This window comes from Gopherus evgoodei, chromosome 2 (genome assembly GCF_007399415.2).
Source record: "Gopherus evgoodei ecotype Sinaloan lineage chromosome 2, rGopEvg1_v1.p, whole genome shotgun sequence".
Lineage (NCBI taxonomy): Eukaryota > Metazoa > Chordata > Testudines > Testudinidae > Gopherus > Gopherus evgoodei.
In genome coordinates this window covers 4171562-4196724 of record NC_044323.1, presented here as the reverse complement: position 1 = coordinate 4196724, position 25163 = coordinate 4171562, and the positions used below count along the sequence as shown (strand labels likewise).

At 48.2% G+C, this 25163-nt stretch overlaps 1 protein-coding gene and 1 long non-coding RNA gene across 3 annotated transcripts in view; one reads left to right on the top strand and one right to left on the bottom strand.

Annotated features, from left to right (window-relative positions):
* Window positions 1–576: 576 nt before the first annotated feature.
* Window positions 577–25163, top strand: part of PTH1R (parathyroid hormone 1 receptor) — a 170043-nt gene continuing 145456 nt past the window's right edge. Inside the window, exon 1 of the mRNA XM_030549838.1 lies at window positions 577–1104. Within this exon, the coding sequence (XP_030405698.1) occupies window positions 1030–1104 (75 nt within the window). The 5' untranslated portion in view covers window positions 577–1029. The remainder of the gene's footprint in view (window positions 1105–25163) is intronic.
* Window positions 8245–22156, bottom strand: LOC115645338. 2 transcript variants are annotated; one of them, XR_003998715.1, is made up of 3 exons: window positions 21915–22156; window positions 10212–10365; window positions 8245–8428 (listed from the first exon to the last, which is right to left on the bottom strand). It is a non-coding gene; the product is annotated as an uncharacterized LOC115645338 (long non-coding RNA). The 2 variants fall into 2 exon arrangements; XR_003998716.1 differs by lacking the exon at window positions 21915–22156 and adding an exon at window positions 21531–21608.

Below are 25163 nucleotides of genomic sequence, written 5' to 3'. Positions count from 1 at the left end.
GAGAGAGAAAAGCAGCAACTTTTCCTTTACTGGGCTGCGGTGATTTGATTCTTGGTTGAGGGCAGGACAAGAAGCTTGTGTGTTCGTTGGTGCAAATGGAAAAGCGTAGATTTTGGAAAATTTCATGGAGTAAGTGAGAAGTTTTTACTGCCACATCTAAAATAAACTACTAAAATAAAAAGAGAGAGAGCAGCTCTTCAGCCCCACGCTTTCACCCCATACTCAATTGGCTTTTTGAAACTGCAGATCCTTTGAGACAGACAGCAAGGGAGAGAGAGAGCGAAGAAAAAAAATCCGTATTTGTAACTAAAACACATTGCATCCAGGGAAGGTTGACAAAATAAACCTCTTGTGGCGCTGAGCAGTACTGAAATATACAAGCAAAAATACCCAGCAGCACTCCTGTTTGCATAAACGTAACTGCTAAGTGAAAATATTTCCAACTTTTTTTTAATTTGTAACTTTCTGATTTGTTTGCTTGCTTAAAAAAGCTTTTTTTCCAAACTCCCCCCACCCCCGCCTAAAAGATAAAATTACTAGATCTAAAAATAAAGCAGTGGTTAAAAACTCCCCCCATCCCTTCCCACTTCTCTCTCTCTTACTGTGTGTTTGCGTTTGACAAAGAAATTATTTGAACTTCCCTCTGCCTCATAAAAAGGAAGCAGAATAGCAGTTTTGACATATGGATGTGATTTTTCTGCTCTGAGACAGATGCACACACAAAACAAACAGCACCAGGAACTGCTGCTCTGACTGAACTGGGTGTTGGTGCTCCCTTCACATGGACTCTTTCCCTACATTTCTGAAACTGCATAGATTTCCAGCCATGAGAAAGCGAAGCAAAGGACTGGGGTTTCTTGTCATGTGCCTCTCTGGCTAAAACTGTGGAAACAAACAAGCAAATAAAAAAAAAAGCTGAGAAGGAAGAAAAATAAAAGAAAAAAAATCATCTACAGCTGGATCCCTGGAAGATCCTTCGTCCTTCTATTTCCCTTAGAGATCGTGGATGCTGCAATAAGTCTCTTGGATATGGGATCATATTTGGTTTATCACAGCCTGGGTTTGATCCTCTGCTGCTCGGTGTTGAGTTCTGTTTATGCTCTGGTAAGTTGCTAAATCTTTCTCCTGCACATTCTGAGCAATTGTTTCCTTTAGCTGAGGCTGTTTCCTTGATGAGTAATTTACGGTACCAGGATTTAGAAACAGCAAAGCGCTGGCTTTTTAGACCAATGTTTGATTTTGCTGGCAGATCTTTGCGCTGAGTCCTTGCTGCTGTTAGTCTGAAAGTGGCTACGCCAGATGAAATTAAAATGACTGTACTTTCGGAAGAATTTTCATTACCCATTTCCAAATTACTTTTACACTGATTTGAGCCAGCTATTAGAAATAATCCTAGGATCAGCCCCACTCCACTCCCTACCGAAAGGCATCCTATTAATCAGGACAAAATGTTTGTCCGCTGTTCCGGATGACAATGTTAGTCTTAATTTAATCATGGTAAAGCTTAATTTCAGCAAACAATTGCTCTCAGCTCTGCGAGTGACTCTGTACGGTAGCATACTGGGTCTGCCTTGCAGTCCAAAACGTCAAGCGCATGGAAGGCATATGGTTTATACTCAGGGGAATGAAAGTAGTATTAACCCTATATCATCTAAGAGTGTTTTCCATCTGTGTGTGTGTACACATATCATATAGAGTGATTTTATATGGTGAAACTGCTATTATACGAGGAGCTAATCTCTATTAAGACAATTATCTTCCTGAGTGGAACAAAAAGAGGTTTACATCGCAGGGTGGAACGACCAAAGGCGACTTGCTCTGCTCATCTTTATGGATGAAGCGAAATGTCATAAGGCATCAGTTTTTGTACATCAGAAAACACACTATGTGCTCTGTCAGCCATTAGTTTACAAGACTATTATATACGTCTTCCTCGCTCTGGCGTTGTTATTACTAAGCATGTTTGATGCTGAGAAAATGGGTAAGAAGGTCTAGGGTCACTGCCTGTGATCCTGTCCGCTTTTAGATGTAGAAAATGAAAAGTGCTTAGAATGGGATTCGGTCCCCGGCCCTCACTCAAACAAAGTTCCCATTGAAATTCATTTGGGAGTTTTGCCTGTGTTAAGGACTCCGGCCCATTGCTTGGGGATGTGGCAAAAGGTTCTAGTGTTATATTCCATTGTTGTGTTGTGTTGTTGTTTTGTTGTTGTGTTGCCCGTGCAATGGCTCTTAGTGAAACAAGAAAAAACAACTAGTGTCACATATCATATGTGTCACATGTGTCACATATGTTCACATAATCTCTAGACTCACCCCTCTCTGTTTCGGGGAGGAATAGGAACTTAGCTGCACTTGGAAGAAAATCAGTGGACACTGCAGAGATGTGCCGTTCAGGGACCGGTGGCTATAGACTGCGCGGGGGTTGAAACAGTTGGTGTCTGATCATGTTTCTTCTCCCAGGGTTCATAGGTGCTAGAACTAGGGGTGCTATTGCACCTCCTGACTCAAAGTGGTTTTCATTATATACAGGCTTTACAGTGGCACCCCCACTATAAAAATTGTTCCAGCACCTCTTCCTGGGTCTGATGTTGAACAGACCAAAAGCCGACATTGTCAGTGACTTCCAGCCCACTTGGGGTTATGCTACTATAGTAAAGTATGTGCCACCTGCTAACAACACATTTCTCAGACCTGCTGCAGTTGAAGTCAACAGCAAAACTCCCATTGACTTCGATCGGGGCCCCCGGCTGGTGCTGATGGAATATGGTCACTTGAATCTGCTAAATCTGTGTTGCCACAAACGCTACGAGTGAGCATGGGCAGGAGGATATGCTGTGCTGTCCATCTAAAGCCTTCCCTGCTCCCCACCACATAGACACATACTGATTCTGCTACCCAAAAGCCTTGTGATCACTGGGTTAACGAGCAAATAGACAGTCTCAGGTCTTGTGGATTGTTAATGGATATTTTACCAGTGAATTATTCATTGACAGAGATCAGAGGTAGAGAGAAATCCCAGCAAACAGACAACTTCAGATCTGAAACTCTGGGATTAACTCTGCAGCATTGACAGGAGACCGAGATTCTGGCATAAGGCTGTTGTTGATTGCGCCGGTACTCAAAGCTTGATTCTGCTCGCGTGCTGGTGTAAATCAAGAGTAAGTCCACTGAAGTGAACAGAGACACTTGCGTAAGTGCAAGAGACATCAGATTAGCTGTCCTTTCAGGGGGAGCTGCACTCTCTCTGCTCTTTGCATTGTCACCGTTCACTCTATTTGCATGCAGAGGGCCAGATTCATAGCTGTGTTACTCCAGTGTCACTCCAACGTAATTCCATTCATTTCAATCAGGCGCCCACGGAGCTGCAGGTCCAAAACACCTCGGTCGCTCTTAAAACACTTCAGCGAAGACAGCTAAGAAAGTTGTCTGAGAGACTGCAAAACCGCCCTTATGATCCATGGACTGGGAAGAAATTCTTTACTGTATTCCTCTCACCTCCTACTTCGGAGGAACACAGGGCTTATGATCCTGAATGTTAAAAGCAAGTCATGTTGCTGACCTGCAACCTGTAATACAGAGCAGAACTTTATCTGTGTCGGGGACCTGATTTTTAACCTACTCTGAAAATGAACGTGAACAATGCTGTGCGGTATTTGCATTGATAGAGCGTCTTTCATTGCTTCAATACTACAGTGACACGGGCCATATATGTAGCTAGATAGAAGCTAAAGGATCCCAATGTGTTTAATAGACTATTCTCAGACAGCAATCACTGAAACGCAATCACCGCTGGGGTGTCTGGCAGTGAACACAAGGCATAACAGTAACGGATTTGGGGTAGGAGATACTTTGGCCACCGACTCTGGGGCAGATCTCTGCTAAACGTGGTATGTGACCTTTAATGTCCATGCCCAGCAGACAGGACCTTGGTTAACAGACTTCCAGCCAGCGAACTCGGTTTATCAATTTCCAAAGGATGAGGGGCCACATGGAACCTCCGGGATTTGAAGCCGTGGATCTGGGGAAGCCAGGGACTAGGTTCTGATCACTTTGACTTCACCGGGATTTATCCCGCCAAAGCTGAGATCAGTGCGTGGCCCAGGTATTTTAAACCAGAGGCTTAGATTGCTAACCCATCCCCTGCAACTTTGAGTTAGACCAGCACTTCTCAAACTGTGGGCCGGGACCCCAAAGTGGACTGTGATCCCATTTTAATGGGGTCGTCAGGGCTGGTGTTAGATTTCCCGAGACCTAGGGCCGAAGCCAGAGCCCCACTGAAGCTCTTGGGCTTTGGCTTTGGTGTCTCCTCCACCCGGGGTGAAGGGGCTCGGGTGGGCTCAGGTTTCAGTCCCCCCTCCTGGGATCGTGTAGTCATTTTTGTTACCAGAAAGGGGTCACAGTGGAATGAAGTTTGAGAGCCATTGAGTTAGACCTGTTAAAGAGTGAATGCAGGGGAGATCGAAATTAGGGGTGTAAAGTGCTATGCAGTGTGTTCTTCAGCAGCTACATGTGACAGGCAACATCTTGTCTGTCTGAACCACTTTTCAATTAGCTTGAACGTTTCATACCGATAGGATCTTTCAGCCTCAATTGCAAGACAATGGCATGAAATCTAGTGTGCAGTGTAAGGTAAGAGACAGGGCTCTCAGGGTTATATACTCCTCTCTCATTATATTGTTGCAATTCCATTGAGCCTGATTTTCCACTTGTTGGCATCAGTGTCTATCAGGAGTAACCCCGCAATGCAGTTGCAGCAGTGTAAAACTGATGCAGGTGATATCAGACTCAGGCCTGTTGACTTCAATAAGATTGGTGGGGCCGTAGGAGGTCTGGATTCTAATCTTTTGCTGTCTGTGCAAAATAAGGTTTTTAGGGTGGAATTGTGCTCTCAGCATAAACCTGGAGAAATTGCACTGATTTCAGTGGAGTTATTCCTGATTTACGCCAGTGCAAATAAGAACTGGAGTTGGCCGTAAGTGCTGGGTTCATACAGGCTGGTGTGTTTGTGCCTGCAGTCTGTGTGGTGGAGGCAAAGAGTTTATGAACTTTGCGGGGCAGTCACATGGAGGGAGACGGTTTGGTCTGAGCTGCATAGTCCTGAAAATAAGGGGTTTGTAACAGAAATGTTGCATGCATCAGAAACTCTGTGTGAGGGGTGTCACTGGAGCATAGGCCGGGGGAGACCGCAGGCACCTCATCTTAATCCTAAAGGCGAGTTTTAAACATCCCAGCAAAAAGACTTCCCCCAAAAACCACCACAATAAAAAAAGCCTGGGGATTTTTTCCAACTGTTTCCCCTTCTCTCTCTTTTAACCTGGGTGCTGCCTTTAAGTGCATTTATCATCAGAACAGATGCTCTGTCAACAAGCCACTGTTCTGCATTCCACATGTATAATCTCTCGCCTGGCTTCATGGCAGAGCAGCTCAGTTTCACGTCCAAAGAGACCGGGCCACATCCTCAGCTGGCGTAAAGCAGCATCGCTCCAGCTGAAGTCGACGCCGATATCTGTCGGCTGAGGAGCCAGGCCAGTCATTTTTGTAACTGTCAGCACTAGGGTCCCTAAGATCTGAAAATCTCGTCATGCTCTTTGTGCCACTCGTATTGTCAGCACTGCTAAGAAATCAGAAGTAAAAGCTGCCAATTTAGCTGATGTGCCAGGTAGGACAGACTCTTGCCTTGCCATAGTTTTTTTTTTTTTTAGGTGCTTCATGATGTGCAGGGGTTTCTGGACCAGGCGATAGACACCAGCGGGGAATCTGGCCGTTTGTGCACAAATCAGCTTGGACTCAGAGTATCTAGGGAAGACGGATTTACGGTGGTGCTGTTTTTACCTCTTTGCTTTTCTGATTAGAGCCACGTCTTCATGGAATTTGGCAACGGGAAGTGTTACATTACTTAAATTACAAGCTCTCTGGGCAAGGATTGTCGCTTTGTTCTGAGTTTGTACAGGGCCTAGCGTAATGGATTCCTAGTCTAAGACTGTGGAGCCCAGGTCCTATGGTAATACAAATAATAATCATAGAGTTGACTGATTGCCTTCTTCCTTAAATAATTTATAGCTAGAAGGAATGGGTCATCATACTCTGTCCCGAAACACTTTCAAAAAAATCACATCTAGAGAAGCTGTAATTCTCAGCTGTTCAACTGCCTTTAAAAGCCTGCCCTGAAGTGCGTAAAACAATGTGTGTAATGTTCTTCTTTTTTTTTCACACTTTGGGAGGCTGCTGATCCAACCACAGTATATTTATGAAAGATAAAAATTTTGTTATTGTACTTTGGGATTAACAGATCTCCCTGAACTATAAATATTAAACCACAAAATACAAAGCAAACAAGCTTCGGCACTAGAATGTTGCACAGGGCATGACTTACAAGCCAAGAAGTTCCGAGTTCCCATGGCAGATCTGACCTGAACGAGTTACATTCGGCCTAGGTGTTGCTGCCCTTAAAGGGAGAAGAGTACGAGGGGTAAATGACTGTGTGAGGAGGATGTCAAGCTGCAAACGAGTGCTGGGGGTGAGCTGTGACACAGAGATCTGCTTGAGCTGCACATTTCGCATCTACACCTCCCCAGCTGACAGATCAGGGCTTTGTTGTTGGTTTTTGACTCCGTACAGCAATAGCATCCGGTGGCAACGTGTTTTGAGGGATCAACCTTGTTAGTTATGCTGTGGGTGTTTCAAGAGGCCCTGACCAAAGCTTAGGACCTCCAGTGTGCTAAGTGGTGCACACACAACCAAAACAAAGCCAGCCGCTGCCCAGAGATGCTAGTTCTCCCAACTCTGTCGCCAGCCTTGTGATAGTTGATGTTTTTCTTAAATGCCTGGCTCCTGGAGTCCTGACTTTCCGCTTTCATTTAAAAAAAAAAAAGTTTCTGACCCTGGTGGTTGAGGAGAAAAGCTGGAATTCCCAACCCCTAAAGGCATAAACCCAAGAAGGAAAATAAAAGAACCCCAGATGTCTAATCCTTCAAAATCTCATGATTTTTAAGCTGCTCTCCCGTGGTAGGGGGCCTGACTTGTGAGTTTTAGACCCTCCGAGTTGGCAACACTGGATAAAAGTACTACGCTAATGCACTGCACTGTGACCTGGGTTATGCAGAGGTCAGAAGATGGTCGTAATGGTACCTTCTGGCTTCCAAAGCTATGCACAAAATCCTAGTCCCTTTGAAGTCAGTGGCAAAGCAACTTCTGACTTCAACGGAATCAGGATTTGACCCTGTGAATTAACACAGGAGCTTGGGAGTGTTAGTAATGAATCGTACGGTCTGATTTTAGACAATACTTAGTCCTTCCTTGAGTGCAGGGGACTGGACTAGAGACCTCTCGAGGTCCCTTCCAGTCCTAAGAGTCTCCGATTTTATGTCTCCAACAGAGGCAAATTTAAAGCTGCCCCATGTGTCCTTATTAAGAAGCCACATCTGCATTACAGAGACAGTAGCAGCGTAGTTATGTTCACACTGGGGGGTTTACTGGCATAGCTCTGTCACTAACGGGTGGGATTTTTTTCACACTCCTGACCCATTTAGCTATGTTAGTATAAAATATAAGTGTAGACCAGGCCTGATTCTCCTCTCACATAGGGCTGGTCTACATTAGATTGACCCAGATACATCGCTTGGGGTGGGGGTGAAAAATCCCCCCCCCCATGAGCTACGTAGTTAAGCCGACCTAAATCCTTGTGTAGACAGTGGTAGTTGGAGGGAAGAATTCTGTCACCTCTCGGGGAGGTGGATTAACTACAGTGATGGGCGAACCCCTCCCGCAGAGTATTTATCTACTCCCTAGACGATGTTGTTTCTTCATCCCCACTAGTACTGGGAAGCCTTTTGAACACTGATCCCTCTGCCCGGCACTCACCCTCTGAAACGGACGCCATCAAAAAGAGAAAAACCCAGAGATCTTTATTTTGGGCAGGCGGCTTCTCTGCATAGGTGAAAAGGTTTCTGTATCCTCTCAAATCCTGACAGAGGTGAGACTGGGTACCTTGGTGCAACTGCGATGCAAATAATAAATAGAAGGAATAATAATCAAAAAACCCAAACAGGTTCATTAGGGCAAGTGAAGTATTAAGGAAACAATTCACCAGGATCTATCAAAACCTTATTAAAAAATGTTCAGAGCAGGGAAGAAGGAATTCCCTCCTGTAACGTTTAATACCATCTTGTTTACTGGAACACAACTCATATTCAGCAATTTGGATGCTTCAGGCTACAATATTCAAGACCCTGATCCGGCTCTTGAGAGCTATTATAATAAATACTTTCTTTTATGTAGCAACTTCCATCAAAGACACCAAGCAGCAAATGAATGAATCCTCTGCTGAAGAGCAACCGCCTCTGGGGTGGAACGCGGCAGTTCTTGAGCAATGCACAGTAACAACTTCTAAAAGTCAGCAAGCGAAGATGAATCTTGTATCCAGCTGAGACTGCAAGAAGTGTTTAGATAGCAGAATGGAATTAATGGAATACAATTTGGACAGAATAATATGTGGGGCTGGCAACGGATGACAGCAATGTCCCACATTTTGCTCTCAGACACACTTGTCGTCACCATTGCTATCTTTGAGGACACACGTGTAACTAAAGGCAGAATTTAACTCAGCCTCTAAATTGCTCTTCTGGGGAATAAGAATTCGTATTTATCCTGCATACACTTAATCTGAGCCCTTTCTTTTCAAGCCATTGGAAAGACTCCACTTAACTTAAACAGACTTTGCATCAGGCCCTATATTTACTAAAGGGGTAGGCCTTGGCGTATTTTGGTTTTGGGGTGCTTTGATTTCCGGGTACCCCCTCGAGATTTCTTAAAGGGCCTGATTTCCAGGAGGTGAGTTTTCTGAAGATCGGGATCCTCTCAAAGTTTCTCCGATGGGGCATCCAAAACCACTAGCCCCTTTTGAAAGTTCAGGCCTTAAAACATTGCTAAAGAACTTCAGAATCAGTGGGCTATTGGTAAGAGAATAAATTAAGCTAAACTCCTCAGGGCAGAGGCTGTCTTTGTTCTGTATTTACACAATACTCAGCACAATGGGACCCTGGTTAGTGATTGGTGCAACCACAATACAAATAATAAATACTAGCTACATCTAGCTTAAGGCTGAAGCATGTCGTTTTACAGCTAACTTATACATTCCAAGCAGCGTCCCTCTGCACTCCTGGGACAGCCAGGTGGTAGGTCAGAGATTCAACCCTATGTTTCTTGCGCAGCAGGGGGTAGAGCATGCTAGTAATGGTCCTGGAGCCAGCCCACCTTTGTTCTTCTATCAGAAAATATAAGGAGAAAGCCCTTTTGAGATTTCCCTATTGGAAACCTACATCGGTTCATTCCTTCTTTAGATTGCCTGACCGCAGCATCGCCGAGTTTATTTCTCTACGGATTTCTTTGTATTGATGCCTCCCATAATGCATCTGGGTTGCTCCTCTTTCAAACACTTTGCTTCCCTCTCGTCCACAACCACTAGGTGAGATCCTCAGCACATGTAAATCAGCAAAGCTCTGTTGGAGTTTGATAGCACTCTGCTGAGGATCTGGCCCAACATACACACACACTCATTGGCCTTCACGCTTATACCCTCTCACGCAGATACGGACACTCTCACCTGCAGACAAACGCCACTGACTTATGCTAACTAGACAGAAAGGAGGTCGAAAGAGATATAAGGTTGTCCATGTAGGGCAGTGTTTCTCAAACTGGGGCCGCCGCTTGTGTAAGAAAAGTCTCTGGTTCCCTCATTCCCATGCACGGGGCCAGCAGAGAACAATGGGCAGCTTGCCTCAGGAGATCTCAAAGAGCTAATCATAAGCCAATAGCAGTGTGGCCGCGGCCCTGCGAATAGCAACTCAGGCTAACCGCCTGAGTACAATCCCACCAATCCCCCGGGTTAGACTGAGCCACTGTGCCAATGCTATTTTTAGGTGCTAGCTTGAGCAGAGCTAGCCCATGTATGTCTGCCCAAGCTGGGAATTACACCCCAGCTGTTGTGGGACGTACCCAGAGTCACAGGGTGGCGAAGTGACTTGTTGAAGGTCACAGCTGGGAACAGAACCTGTTTTTCAAGGCTCCCAGTCCAGCACTTGATCCACTGGCTTCTGGTCCTGAAAATCCACACTGACGGTGGGGCCTGTGCAGTGTGTTTGTTCCGTGTGTGGGCACGCACTTACACTTACACACACACACCCCTAACTGAGAGAAATTGATCATAAACTGACCTGTCTAGTTGCATCTTCTGAGCTGATTGAAATGCAGAACCAAATAGCAGATAATGCCCAGCTGCATTTGCTTGTTTAAATGCTTTCCATTGTAATGCTCTCTGGTGTCAGCGGCATACCAGGTAAGGCCAACTCTTTAATACTCAATTTGTATCTGAAAATAACCCATAGATGAGTCAGTGTTTGTGAAAAAGATTAAAGATGTAAATTGCGAAGTCAGCGCAAAGCAGTATCTTGGCTTTTCCCCTGGATGACCTGGTATTGTAACTTATCAGGGTTCCTTGCACTCCTCTGCACATCTGCTACAAATCATTTATTTAAATTCTCTCTTTCTCCATACACTCTGTCTATCTATGTTTTTAATTGTAGGTTTGAGGGATGAAAACAAACTAAACAGCATCCGTTTAAGAGCCTGTTCCAGAGTTCATTGGAGTCAACAGAAAATCTTCTGTCGCCTTCACTGGCCTCTGGATTAGAGCCTAAATATCTGTATGTGGGGATAGACTGGGTAGGTACACACACAATCCAGCCCAGATGAAGGGGTATTTGTAAGGAACAGCCCCAGGCAATGGGTGCAAGAACTCAATATCTTGGGAGAACAGTGAGGCACAAATGGATGATAGTTCAGTTTAGCTAACCAAGGCCGATGGGTGAGAGCGGGGAACCGGGAAGCAGGGAATCTATTTCTGACTCTGCTGGTGACTTGCTTTATGACCTCAGGAGAGTCAATGAACTTCTATCTCTCTGCCTCAACATCTCCATCTGTCAAATGGGCATGACAATCTCGTTCCGACAGGTCTTCACACTGAGGCTTAATTAATAGACATTCCAAAAGGGCCATGGGATCCTCTAATGAATGGCACCCTGTATGTGCAAAGCATGACGATTCTAATGCATCAGTTACACGGAGTTAGGAGGAAGAGAATGGAAAACACCTTGAGTTACAGCAATCAGGATGCTCCGGCCCATGATCACAATCTCATTCCCATCTCTGCGCATTAAGTCATGGAGCTATGACAGGGAGGCCTACGGTATAAATGCTCAGATAGATAGCTTGATTGGAGATAGGCCTAATCCAAACACCCAGCATTCCTAGTTGCAAGTTTTGGGGTTCAGAAACTGAATCCAGATTCCAGCTTGGCCCATGTCTCCTAAGGAAACCCAGGACAGCTAGTTTCAAAGTACTTTCAAAACCATCGGCCACATCAGCCTTCTGAGCCAGTGCAAAACTTTTTGGGATCTCCTGGTGCATGCATGCACATCCACTCCACATAGCACAGTGCTGTCTTCCATGTAATTACCTATCTTCCCCGTTCGTGAGCACACCACACTGCTGATTCCTACCCAAAGCCACTGGAATGCATCAGTGACTTCTTACCTGCCTCATCCTCTGGGCCCGATTGTGCTCAGCATCCACCAGCAGCCCCACGGATCAGCTCCTTTCCCTCCCCACCACCAGTGCCTCCTGCCTGCTGGTGGGTCTCACCAATCAGCTCCTTCCCCTCCTGCCCAGAACCTCTCGCCCGCCGCAGATCATCTGTTCAGTAATGTGCAGGAGGTGTTGGGGAGGAGAGGGCGCATTAGGGGGAGGGGACCGAAGGGGGCGGGAAGAGGTGGGATGATAGGGTTGCCAATTTTGGTTGGACATATTCCTGGAGGTTTCATCATATGACATAATTTTTAATTAAAGATTGAGCTTTAATTCTGAAGACTCCAGGACAATCCTGGAGGCTTGGCAACCCTACAGGGCAAGGGTGGGAAGCGGTGGGGTGAGGGTGTGGCTTTGGCGGAAGGGGTGGATTGGGGGCAGGGCCTGGGGTGGAGCAGGGGTCGAGCATCCCTGGGGAAATGAGGGAGCTGGTGCCTATGGCCAGACGCCTGCACCTCTACAATGAAAATGAATGTCTTGTTTGTCCTAGCAGGGCTTTAAGAGTGGGATCAATAGAACAACATTGCCCAGCGGATCTATTTCATGGTTAGCAATTGAAAAGGCTGCTCAGCTCAGTAGAGGGGAACGATAAAAGCTGGGCGGTCTGAGAGACACTCAGAGGACACAATCAGGGCAATCGATGTTGCCTGCTTATCAAGAGCTCTCAGATTACCAGGCCTGTTTGCCTCTGGAGTGACTTTTCCAAGGCTTCCTTCGAGCTGCACATTTCGCCATCGTTCTCCAGGCTGTGCTCATTTGGCTCGCCGGTTCTAAAATGGCTGCTCTGCGGCAGGATGGTTAGATTAGAAGGCTGCTTTCCTGGCGGGTGGGGGGCGTTTCTTTGGACAAGTCACTTAAACCTCTCTGAGTGTAAAGTGAGTGCAAGGATGCCTGGGGCTGGATCATTTGTGAGGAATGAAGCCAGGGCCTCTGGGTCCAGGGACAGAGCCTCTGCTTTAGCTTGAGATAAATTACTGAGTCCATATTTGACTCATAAATTGGTATCTGTGATCTAACCCCTAGAGGGAAACAAAACGCCACACTGTGTTCGCATGTGTCACATGGGGTTATTAATTCACAGTCCATTTTGGTCAATTTCACGGTCGTAACATTTTAAATATAGTAAATTTCATGATTTCAGATATTTAAATCTGAAATTTCACGGTGTAGCAGTCCTGACCCGAAAGGGAGTTGGTGGGGGGGGAGGTTTGCAAGTTTATTGTTTGGGGGGTGGTTTTACTACCCTTACTTCTGCACTTGCTGCTGGCGGCGGTGCTGCCTACAGAATTGAGCAGCTGGAGAGCAGTGGCTGCTGGCCGGGAGCCGAACTCTGAAGGCAGAGCCGCCACCAGTGGCAATGTAGAAATCAGAATGGCACGGTATGGTATTGCCACCCTTATGTCTGTGTAGCTGCCATGAGAGCTGGGCCCTCAGCCAGCAGCTGCCACTGTCACCTCACTTAAAAGCTACTTGCTAACACCATCAGACATAAAAATAAAGTTTCACCGTGCACGATTACTGAAAAATTGCTGACTTTCTCATTTTTAACATATAATTATAAAATAAATCAATTGGCATATAAATATTGTACTTATGTTTCAGTATAGAGAGCAGTAGAAACAAGTCATTGTATGAAATTTTAGTGTGTACTGACTTGGTTAGCCTGTTGTAAAACTAAGCAAATATCTAGATGAGTTGATGTACCCCCTGGAAGATCTCTGCGTTCCAGTTGAGAACCACAAAAGACCAGATTTCTCAAGGGAGCCCAGATTTCGTGGTCTGCGACATGTTTTCCATGGCCAAGTATTTGGTAGGGCCCTATTAATAGACAGAACACGGGGTGTTGTGAGGCTTACGTCAATTAATGTTCACAGGGTGCTTGGAGATCCTCAGCTGGAAAGGGTTTCAAAAAGGCAGTTATTATTACCCTCCCTGGAGCTCTCTGGGAACCTTTTCTGGTTAGCTTGGCCTGCCTCCGAATGCCTGGTTTCCGCTTGCTTACCCATGGCAGGGGTCAAGTTGTCCGCCCTTGTGCCAATCAAATCCCTTGTCCTAGGGCTTGTCTACATGGAGAGTTTGCGTGTTTGCTAGTGGCAGTATGCTACACTGCACTCTGGCGCTTTCCCCACGCTCTAGCAGTGTCCCTATGGTGAGCTGGGGGTGATTGTACTACAGCCCGAAGTCGACCTGTCTTAGGCCAATTTACAGCCCCTGCGGCGATCACTGCAATGGCTGATGTCCACACTCCCCGCTTTCTATCGGGGGTGCGCGTCCTCACTGAAGAGAGGCAGTAGGAGGGAGGGGATTGAGAGCCAGGGCTCTCAGCTGAGCTTGGCTCCTCAGCCACGAGCGGGGGGCCAGCTCCCTGGGCGTCTCGCCTCCCTGAGCGGGGAACCTCTGGGTCGTAGCCCGGCGGGGAGCTGGGGGCAGCCAGGCTCTAGCAGTCCAGATTTCCAGTCAATTTCATGGCTCCAACAGGGAGCCGTGAAAGTGACAAGACAGCCAACAGTCGGATGTAAGCAGTGCAGAGACTGTGTTGCCCTAACTAGAGCAACATAAGCCCTGTGCCTCTTGCGAAGGTGGAGTTCTTCTGTCAGCGTCATAGGGCGCTTACAGTGGTGGGACGAGGCTGCACTGTGTACACTGATGAAATCAGGTCGACCTAAGCTGCCTTACGTCAATCTGACTGTGGAGTGGAGTACTCGTCCTTAGCGTGCAGCAAACGGGTGCACTGTCGATTCACGCTCCGGCTTACCGGGCAGTAACTCTGCATCTAAATGTTTCAAAGCATCTAAATACGTCTGCACTTGTAATCAAGAGGATGAGAGAAGAGGTACTGAAGCGAAAAGCCAGTTCTGGCACAAGAACAAATGGCAATAACCTGGCCAAGAATAAATTGAGGCTGGAAAGGAGAACAGGGTTTCTCACTGTCAGAGGAGGGAGGTTTCGGGAACAGCCTCCCCATGGGAATACTCGGGGGGGGGGAGGGCAAACAACCTAAGTAGCTGGAAGTTGGAACTTGATGTATTTACAAAAGAGATTATCGCAGGGGGTGTCTGTGACAGCAGGGGATGGACTCAGAGATCCAGGAGGTTCTTCCAGTCCTTTGTTCAAAGCAGGAGCAAGGAAGCTCCCTGAAAGCAGAGGGAACCACCAGCACCTGAGCTGTGGCCTTGTCTCCCGCATCACCCCTTCTTCGGAGGCCCAGCCCTCACATCGCCCCTTCCCCCATGGCTCTGCCCCCAAACAACCTCTTCCCTCAAGAACCTGCCCTCCACTTTCTCCTCTCTGCCTCCTCTCCCCGTCACTTTCCCTTACAGCTGGTAAAAAGTGATGGGGCCACGGCCCCTGGTCTCCATGTTCTGGTGCCCTTGGTTCAAAGCAAAGTGTCCCTGCCTCATGGGCTGCTTTGGAGAAGACAAGAGCCGGATTCTCCCATCGGTGCGGATTGGGAGTACAGCAGATGGAGTTACGTTAGCGTATGACCCAGAGAAGCACATCCAGCGCTGAACTCATCAAGGCAGCCATGTCCGTGTCACATTCCCTTCCCGTGTGCCCAAGCCATTCCAGCCACTAGGTCTCTCATCGGATTTGGGTCTGAATCATGCTCCAGTCAGGGATTTGCCACATCCCAACTGTACCAGGCGGGGCTTGTGGTCTTTCCTCATTTTCACTCAGCTGGAGAAGGATTTCAGGATTAGACCCAGCAGGACTTGTGTATTCCTACTACCCTGAGTCATGCTTTAGCTTTGCTCAATTAAGCTATAAGAGTCTCATTGTAGGATTCCATGGCAGGGCATCAGCTTCATTGTCGCTTCATTTCCAGTCATGACTGTGTTTCATCATCTGCCTTGTGCCACACACCATAATTGTGTGTTTGTTTTTTTCATTCCTGAGATCATATTCTCTCTCTGATTTGCCATAACCTCATGATAGAAACCACCAAGTTCCCGGGGCCAGATCCTCAGCTCTCAGTGAGTCCAGATCCCCAGCTAGAGTAAATCAGCATTGCTCCACTTTGCAAAATTGTTCCTGAGCTCCTTGGTCTGCCTTGCACCGAGGGGATGATGACTGTAGGAAGGGTTGGAGATCCAGGTCAGATAAACATCCTAAACATTCAGATGCTTATCTGAACTCCACTCTGCTGTGCTTGGGTTAGCTTTCTTGTGGTTGGTTGGCTGGCTGGCTTCTTTGGGCTGCCCTACTTAGGAAATACAGTACTTCTTGCATGCACTCAGCTGAGAACCGCCTTCTTTGTGGCATTTTGGCCACGCCTTTTTCTGACCTAGATGGAGGCCTGATGGTGAGAATGGGGCCTGCAGACACAAAGGAGGTTTTCAGACTTTGGAAAAGGTGAAGGCTCAGTTGCAGATTCAGATCAACTCTTAATTACGCCAGTCTCCACCCCCTGCTTAGAAGTCAGGCAGTCCTATACAGACAGCATCTTGTCCTAAGAGATGCTGAGAGCGGTGAAGTTCTTGTTGTCGTTATGGAGCCAGCTGGAATCAGACACAAGCTAAACCAGATCTCTTGCAGCACCTTAAGCACTAGGTGATCACTGAATATGGCACCGGGTTCTGAAATGTACGACCTGCTTCTCAGCTTGCCGACACCAATTTTCCCCTGGTGGTTTTACACTCCGATTCTCCACTGGGCATTGTGTCTTGTGTCCTCTCCGCAGAGTGTGTGTAAAATGCTGCCATTCTCAGCAGATGGCATTTCACACCCATTTTGCACAAGCATCTGTGAAAACCATAAACAATTGGGCCCATGGACTTCACGGGAATTGCTCCTGATTTACCCTGTGGTTAGCATGAATCAGGATCTTGGACCCAGCTCCTCAGCTGATGTAAATGAAGCTGATAGAACCCCGCCAGTTTACAGCAGCTGAGGATCTAGCCTCCCAATCAGCCTATTTATTAACAGGTCTGCATGCACAGCAGAGTTCCACATAGGGGTCAATGCGGGCAAGTTTTCTGGTTTGGCTGGTGGAACTGAGTCAGCATGTCTCCGGGGTCAGGAAGATAAGGGTCCTAAGAACAGTTGAATAAGCAGATCTCTGGCCAAATGAAGGAACAAACAAACATTTGGCTTCCAGCTAGCCATGTGACATAAATAGACTTGTGTCAAGACAGGCCCTGGGTCAGGACAGGCTAATCCTGTCAGCTTCTCTGGGTACACTGCAACTGTCTCTCCTTGCTCCGGTGCTACCTAGCCTGCTTGTGGCTTTGTTGGGCTGGCTCCTTCCCTCACTCCCCGCATCCCTCTCATTCCTAGCCCCACGTATTCTCCCAGCGCAATGCTGGCCCTGACGTTAGAGAACGTGCCTAGGGAGTTCTGCACATCCATCGTGCACAGCAGCGGGTAACTGGACTGCACAAGATCTTTAGGCCCAGCCGCCCCAGTAGATCTGCTCTTCCGCCTGTTATTCTTCTGAATTTCTGTAGCTAAGGGGGGAGTGGGCACGGCAGGGTGGGTGCATGCAGAATGAGAATGCGTAACTCCAGGGTGCTGCTATCTGTTCTGTTTCGGACAGGACCTGCAAGCAAGGGCCCTGCAGGACGTCGAAACACTTCTGTTTCGTCTCTGGGCCCAGGGCAGCATTACCGTTGTCATGTTGCAACCAGATTGCATGGGACAGAGCAGAAGGAGACCATCAAATTCTCCAGTCCATCTCCTGGCCGACACGTCTCACTCCCCTGAAACACTCTCCAAAGCGGCCTGGCCAGCCTAGGGCTAATAGTCACAAGGAGCGGGCCAGTGTTTTCCTTGGGACATCACTTCACAGCCTAATGGATCTTCTTTGTGTCAGGGTGTTTAATGACAGAAGGTCAGATTGTGATCCTTCCACGCTCAGCGGTGCCTTTCTGCATGAATAGGCCCACCAAGTCCAGTAGGACTTCATAGAATCATAGAATCTCAGGGTTGGAAGGGATCTCAGGAGGTCATCTAGTCCAACCCCCTGCTCAAAGCAGGACCAACACCAACTAAATCATCCCAGCCAGGGCTTTGTCAAGCCGGGCCTTAAAAACCTCTAAGGAAGGAGATTCCACCACCTCCCTAGGGAACCCATTCCAGTGCTTCACCACCCTCCTAGTGAAATAGTGTTTCCTAATATCCAATCTAAACCTCCCCCACTGCAACTTGAGACCATTACTCCTTGTTCTGTCATCTGCCACCACTGAAACCAGCCAAGCTCCATCCTCTATGGAACCCCCTTCAGGGAGTTGAAGGCTGCTATCAAAGCCCATGCATTATACTTAGATTGCCAACTCTTTGGGGCACGGTCTGCCTTTTTGGTCTGTGTTTGTACAGCACCTAGCACACTGGGGGTGCTGCTCCGTGGCCTGGGTGCCTGGGCACGAACACACAGGATGATCTCATCCCACGTGAGCGCCTCCTTCTTATTCACACCATTTGTAGCATGAATCGTTCAGGTGTTTGGTTTTCTGTGTTAACCCTTTACAGGTAAAAGAACATTAACCCTTAGCTATCTGTTTATGACAATCGTTGCCTAAGATATGGCTGGGTGAAGACTTGGGCCAAACCACGAACAGCCAGCCCGTGCGTGGGTTTGTAGAGAGAAGTGAAGCTGTCCGTACAGCCATTGGCATCAGAGGTTTCCCCCTCTAGGCCTGGTGCAGGACCGACATGTAGATGCGCTTGCTTCTCCTTCAAACAAATGTATCGATCCCATCACAGGGCAGATTCGCCGGCAAGCTCCAGCAATGCAACCCTTAACCCACTACCACTAAAACTGGGCTCCTGGCTGCTTTGTGTTGCAGAAGTGAGGCAAAGCAGCCAGAGAGTCCTGGAGAGCCTGGCATATGGTGCTTCCAGCCCTGACACTGGGTGAGATATTGGATCTTAAAGTCACAACCTTCTGATTATACATTTTCTTTCACACACGTCACTTCCAGCATGGCACTGGGAGATGGTAGCTCACCAGCCACCTGCATTAGAGCATAATGCTTCGTGCCAGGTGAGAACTCAGCTGTCCTCAGGGATCCACCTGCTGCAGCGGTGTCACACTCATTCTGTGCACGGGGACGAATTCTAGTTGAAATCCCCACCCATGGGCAGCAATATAAAGTTAGGATTCGGAACTCCCCTTCAATCCATCAATGTCGTGGACAGGTTTGCGAAGGGTGGACGATGGCCTTTATATAGAACCTTTAGGGTGGGTGTGACGGGGTGCGACTCAGCACTGCGGCGCCTCCTACAGGCTGTCCGAGGGCTTAGTGCTGCGCCCTCTGCTGGTGGTGTCTCATCCACTGCCAGCTCTGTTCCTGGACCCATGTCACTCCCAGGACCATGGAATCCTCTTCATGACACTACCCTCTGGCTGTGCCGCACTCTGTTCTCCGTCCTTCTGGGGGAACCTGCAATGTACTGTCCGGCCACTGCCTTCAGTGGCAGATTGCAGTCCGTGGTCGAACCACTTCCCAGGTGGCTCCAGCATCCTCCTTGCCCTTGCAACCCCCAACAGCCAGCCAGGAGCTGTCTCTTGCTCCCTTGGCCCCTGTTGGCAGCACTGCTCTGTCCAGGGTGCTGGCAGTTCTCTCAGCCCTTCAGGGACCCAGTTCTTCCTCCCTTGGCTGCCAAAAGAGAACTGCCCTCCTCTGCCTTTTTATATGGGCCTGCTTTGCCCTAATTGGTTGCTCCCCTCAGCCCTTTGCTGATTGGCTGCCTCCCACTCAGCCTCCCTAGGGCTGCTTTTAACCCCTTTTCTGCCACTGTGGGGCAGACGCCCCATCACAGTGGGATTGTCCAAAGGGCCTAAAGGAGTTAAGTAACCATCTCCCATGGCATCATGGCACCTAACACCCTTAGGAGCCTTTGGACCCCCCAGACTTCATTATTTAGTGTTTGTTCAATGCCATTCAGCATCCTGCGCTGAGGAAATCCACTCCCTTGTAGGATCACTGCTATTTTCCCTCTTTGCTTCTCTTTCTTCTTCCTCTGCTTCCCTGTTTTTGTAGGCTTCCTCTGTTCATTCCTCTGCAGCAGCTCCCAATTCCATCTCCCTTTGGGCTTCCCTTCTACAACCTTCTCCATTCTATCCATAATGAACTAGGAGTCAGGACAGACACTTCAGTGGCATTGTTAGAGTTCAGAGTTAACACTACATTGAGATGAATGAGTGACAGAGTGAAGGAGTTCACTCCTCTCCGAGCTATTGTCTCAGGCAGTCTGCAGATTCAGGCACAATGTGCTTCATCAGTCTGCACTGTGGTTCACATTTTGCAAGGCTTCCTTCATAGCCATGTGTAGGTCAAACTTGGTATGAATGAGCCCCAGTAATCCAGGACAAGAGAAAAGATAAGCTATCGATGTAACTTTGGTAGTGGACCCAGTAGCCAAAGAGAGAAAGAGAGAAGTGGTATAAAACCAGGTGCAAGAAATAATATTGGCAGCAGTAGTGGCTAAGAATGTGTGGAAGGAGGATAAGCAGACAAAGAGGAAATGAACAAAATACAGGGAGAAAATTAACATATTCAAATATTAACAAATTAAATTAACAAAATTAAAATATGGTGTCTGAGTGTGGCATGGGAACAAAGCATGATATGTACAGGGATTGGCCCCGAAAGTGAGCTGACCAATCAGAAAGTGCAGGATATAACACAGAATGAAAGACACATGCATCAGTGCAGGGGTGAACTAGTATCTAAAGTAATTCATACTGGATTTGTGGTATGCCCTGGATTCACCCCCTGGATGTGAGTCTGATCAGCTCTGTGTAGCCAGTAAAGAAATTTGAGTGATGAATCCAGAGTTGGGCTGAGTTCTTGGGAATTGAGAGGTTAAGGTCTTCAGAGAAATCCCAACATCACGTGAGCAAGAATCATACTGTGTCTTTTAAACGAACGCTGAGATGCTGCACAATCTGCGTATGTTGTGTGAGGCATATCAATCTGTCAAATGGGAGAGATCTAGCCCATGAATGGGGACTAGTTTGACACCTCGAACGACTGTATCTTTTTCTAGTGATTCTCAGTCACTATAATCATGTCTGACTTTAAAGGGGAGAGGCAAAGCAAGGCAGCAACTGGCATGGTGTGCCTTTACGGTCCCATCCCTTGTATAAATCATCAGGACTAAAAACAAATGCTGAAACCACAGGAAAGGTAACTTAATGGAATCATAGAATATCAGGGTTGGAGGGGACTCAGGAGGTATCTACTCCAACCCCCTGCTCAAAGCAGGACCAGTCCCCAACTAAATCATCTTCCTTGGTGTTCCAGGGTGTAAGGAGCATGCTAGCAAAAACGCTCCATAAGATACCAGGCTTTCAGTCTCTCACTGGCATTCGCTATTAGGGCTACTGGTGCAGGACCTTGGGCCAGTGTCATTTTCATTCCCAGTGTGTGGTCAGTACTCGATTCTGAAACGGGTCTGAATTGGGAGGGGCAACGGCTTTGGGACAGGGAATGGTGTTATTCCCAATAGACTGAAAGAGGAGGGGAGGAGGAGCTGTGGGGCAGCATTGCTCAACCAGGACAGGGAGCTGCTCAGTCACACCAGGGAGATTAGAAGGAGCTGCTCCTTTTAATAGAAAGGCGAAGTTGCGCCCCACCCCCCACAATTACTCCATCTTTATTTCAACCTCCCATCCCCCCATTTTACAGACAGCGGTGCAGAGATTTGCACATGGTCCAGCTGCAAATCTGTGGCGGAGCCCAGATTGAAACTGACAACTCCTGGCTCCCAGGCCTGTGCCTCAGCTGGTAGACAACACTCCACGCCCTGTCTGATGCACAGGACGGGGTGCTGCGTCCTTTCCCTGGGCCTGGCCCACTTCAATCCCTTCCCCTGCCCGTCTGGCTCTGAGCTCCGCCGGCCCTTAGCCTGTCCAGCTGTCCGGCATCTCCCAGCCTCATGTTTACCGAGTCCCCTCACTGGAGCAGCGCGGATGACGGCGCTGACTGGCCGCACTGGGACGACGTCATCTCCCGACTCTCCGCCGCACACTGAGGGTTTAATGAGCCATCCGCACAGTGGTCGCCTTGTTGCAGCTGCAGCTCGGCAAGCAGAGCCCGGCGCTCTCTTCCCCATGCTGGGCTCAGGCCAGATTTTTTGGAACAGATCCTCTCAAAGAGGGGAAGGGGGGTAGGGAGGAAGGGAGAGCCGGAGGGGACTGGGGGGGGCTGTATTGGCCACATCTGAGGCTGTTGCCGAAATTGGGCTGTCCTGTCCGCCATGTTTACAGAACGCGGCCTGTGAATCAGGCCATCAATCAACGTTCCGGGGCTCGGGACGGGGTCAGATACCTGTGGTTTGTTGCATGCCGGCAGAGTTAAATATCTCCAGAGACACGGTACCGCAGAGGGCTCATTAAAGCTCCCATCTGCCTCTTTGCAGGGGGGCCAGGGAGCAGGGGAGGAGGGACAGGTGAAGGGGTTAGATGCCGGCTCCAGCAGCAGTAAAAAAAAATCTCAGTATATTTCCCAGCTGCCTGTGTGGGATGCGAGGGGGGATCCTAACCCCACTTGCTGCTTTTCCGCTCTCCTTTCTCGCGCCTCAGCCACAGGGAGCTGCCCAGGACTGCTTGCTTCCCAAAATAGCTGGCAAAGGAGCGCTGGATGTGATAGTAAAGGGGGAGGAGAAGTTGGGGCGGGAAAGGCACGGGGTTGGGGAGGAGAATCGCTTGAAATCCTATCGCACTGGGAAAAAGAATGAAGCAGGCCCATCCGACTTGTTCTGCCTCCCTGTGATTCGTGAGGCTCCACCTCCTGTGTTTCTGGAGATCCCTGCAAACATCTGCCTCTGTTTTTCAAAGACACCCAAGGGAGTTAGGAACCCAAATCCCATTGGCTTTTAGTAGGTGTTGGGCACCTAATTTCCTCTTTAACTCCCCAACCCTTTTCATTTTTTTCTTTGGTTCTTGGGGCAGATTCGGGCGAGATGTAGCCTGTGATGTATTTGTCTGTGCAATCGTTAGGCCTTTTGGAGAGTTTTTCCCCCCCATGCACTGCCCCATAAGGACTCTGCTGTCTGCAGAGATAGAGGCAGCGGTTTCTGCCGGGAGTCCAGCGCAGGCCGGCTCAGGAGAGACGCCCCCCTGCGCTCTCTTCCCAGCGCTTTTGCTTTCCTCCCTTCTTGCATGTTCGTTGGGTTGGCTTGATTTAAAGGGGCAGTGACTCAGGTTGTATGATCTAGTTTCTCTTGGGGGATGGAAAAATGTTACAGGATGGAGCTGAGGGGATAGAGATATGTGGAATGGAAGAAGAAGGGCAAAAGAAAACTTGTGCTGACCTGACCTGTTAGACTGGGAAGAGATGTCCCAGGGGACTGGCTGGAACACTGGGAAAAATACCGGAGGCAGCAGTGCAGCCCAAGGCAAGAGGCCCGAACTTAACCCCTGTGAAGTCACACAAATTACGGACGCCGCAGAGTTACGTATATTTCCCATTCTGACCTTTTCTTCTCCTGCCAGCAGTGTAGCAAAGACCTGCTTCAAAGGAGATTGGTATCATTATCCCCATTTTACAGATGGGGAAACCAAGGCACAAGGTCAACCAGTGACTTGCCTGGGCGTCACCCAGCAAACCAGACTGAGTCAGTCTCACCAGATGCATGCATTGATAAATCATGAGTCAAAAATCCCAAGCTTGGCTTCAAAGTCATGAGGTTTTGAAAAGGAATGAAAGGAAGATTCTTTCTCTGTACTTGCTGGTTGCTGAGGCTGTCGGGCTCCCAATTAAAAGCTTTTCTCCACAGCCATGAGGGCTAGACATTGCCAGTTTTATTTGAATGGAAGCTGAGAGTCTCACAGCTAATGTCGCAGGAACTGGGGCTTTAAGGAAAACAAAATCATGAGAACTGGCAATGCTGTTGAGTGGCTGGCTACTCCTGCCCTTGAAAGTGGGCAAATCCAGACCAGAAAGTGCTGCTGCCGGGTGACTGCAGGCAAGTCACTGGTTGACTCCGTGCCTCGGTTTTCCCATCTGTAAAATGGGGATGATGACACCAGCCTCCTTTTTAGAGCGCTTCGGATCTGCTCATGAAAAGTACTGGATAAGATCTGGATATTATTGCCGTCATTGTTGAGTGATCTAGCAAAAACTGGGGTGTGTGTGTAAAGAAGAACAATTGAATTTCAAGGTGAGGAGGTTTTTAGCTTCAAATAGGTGTGGCCGGGGGGAAGGGTGGGGGCTGTACAATGATTAATTATTAGCCGTCAGATCCCACTGGTGCCCGAAAATGCCATGCAGGCGAATGACAAAGGCTGGGCTTGCTGTAACTCTGGACTAAACTACTGCATGGTCCATATGCTGTGACCCTCTCCTTTCTCCACCGCCCCCGCCCCCCGGCAGCAATACTCTGAGATTAGCTCCCTATAGAGGTTGCTTTAGAGATACAAAGCAAAGCTCCTGCTCCAAAGAGCTTGCACTGTGAGTCCCTTACTCACTGCTTACCTGCGTTGCTCTATAACTACTCAGCAGCGTGGGTAAGGGGTTCGTGGTCCAGTCTGTTTGCCTGTACTGGAAAATGTACTCAAATTCTGAGCTGTGGCTTTAAATGTTCAGGGGCTGTCCTGGTTCAGAGAGGAGGAAGCAACTTACCCCAAGATCACTCAGCGACCAAGCTGGGACATGCACCCACATCTTGTGGTTACCAGCCCAGTGCCCTGTCCACATGTTCGGTGATGATGTTCCATTCTCACGCTACTTATTTTGATTGGGCAGCTCAGTTCCTGTTTCCCTCGCTAGCTAGGTTAAAGCTAACCTGGGCAGCTCTACCCACATTAAGATCATGCTTTCATTCGCTGTGTGGAGGTACCCTCAGGCGGGAAGATCTTGAGACAGGGTCTGTGTCTCCCCATGTGTTTGTACAGAGCCTAGCACGGTAGCATCCAGATTGCCTCTCAGTGTGATACAAATAACCAATTACGTTGAAGGCCCTGATCCTGCAATAGGATCTGTGTGGCGCTCCGTTGACTTCAGTGAGATCCACTGGGTATGAAAGGATCCTGGTGCCAGATTGGGACCCAGATTAGAACCCCCCCTTCCCCAAAACCTAGGCGTGAACACATTTCTGCAGGAGACATTCTACGGGAGGTGCTTCATTTCCATTCATGAAGGAAACAAGATGGGTGGTAAATATCCACTGAATACAAATGTGCCTGATTCTCATTGACAGGCCCCATTTACCGCCCCTTTAAGGCTCCTTTATGCCAACAGAGTAGAGTAAAGGTGCCTTTGTGTAAATGAAAATCTAGCCCAGTGTATCTCACCTCCATGGGGGGAGCTTTCCCCATCCACACTCCCTCTCTGGAAATCAGGTGTGAACAGAATGGTTCTTGTTGGACTGGAAGATCTCTAGACAGGGAGCATTGCAAACTGGAGGTGTAGCATTGAGTATGAAATACCTAGATCTTGAGTCCTGTTAGCATTGACTTGGGCTTCCAGCCTTTCCAGGGAGCTTGGTGGAGCTCACGCAATGTTACTGTGTTGGTTCCTTCCTGCCTTCTCTGAGTTTCCATTAAAAAGTTCATGAAACTTTTACAGCAATATGTA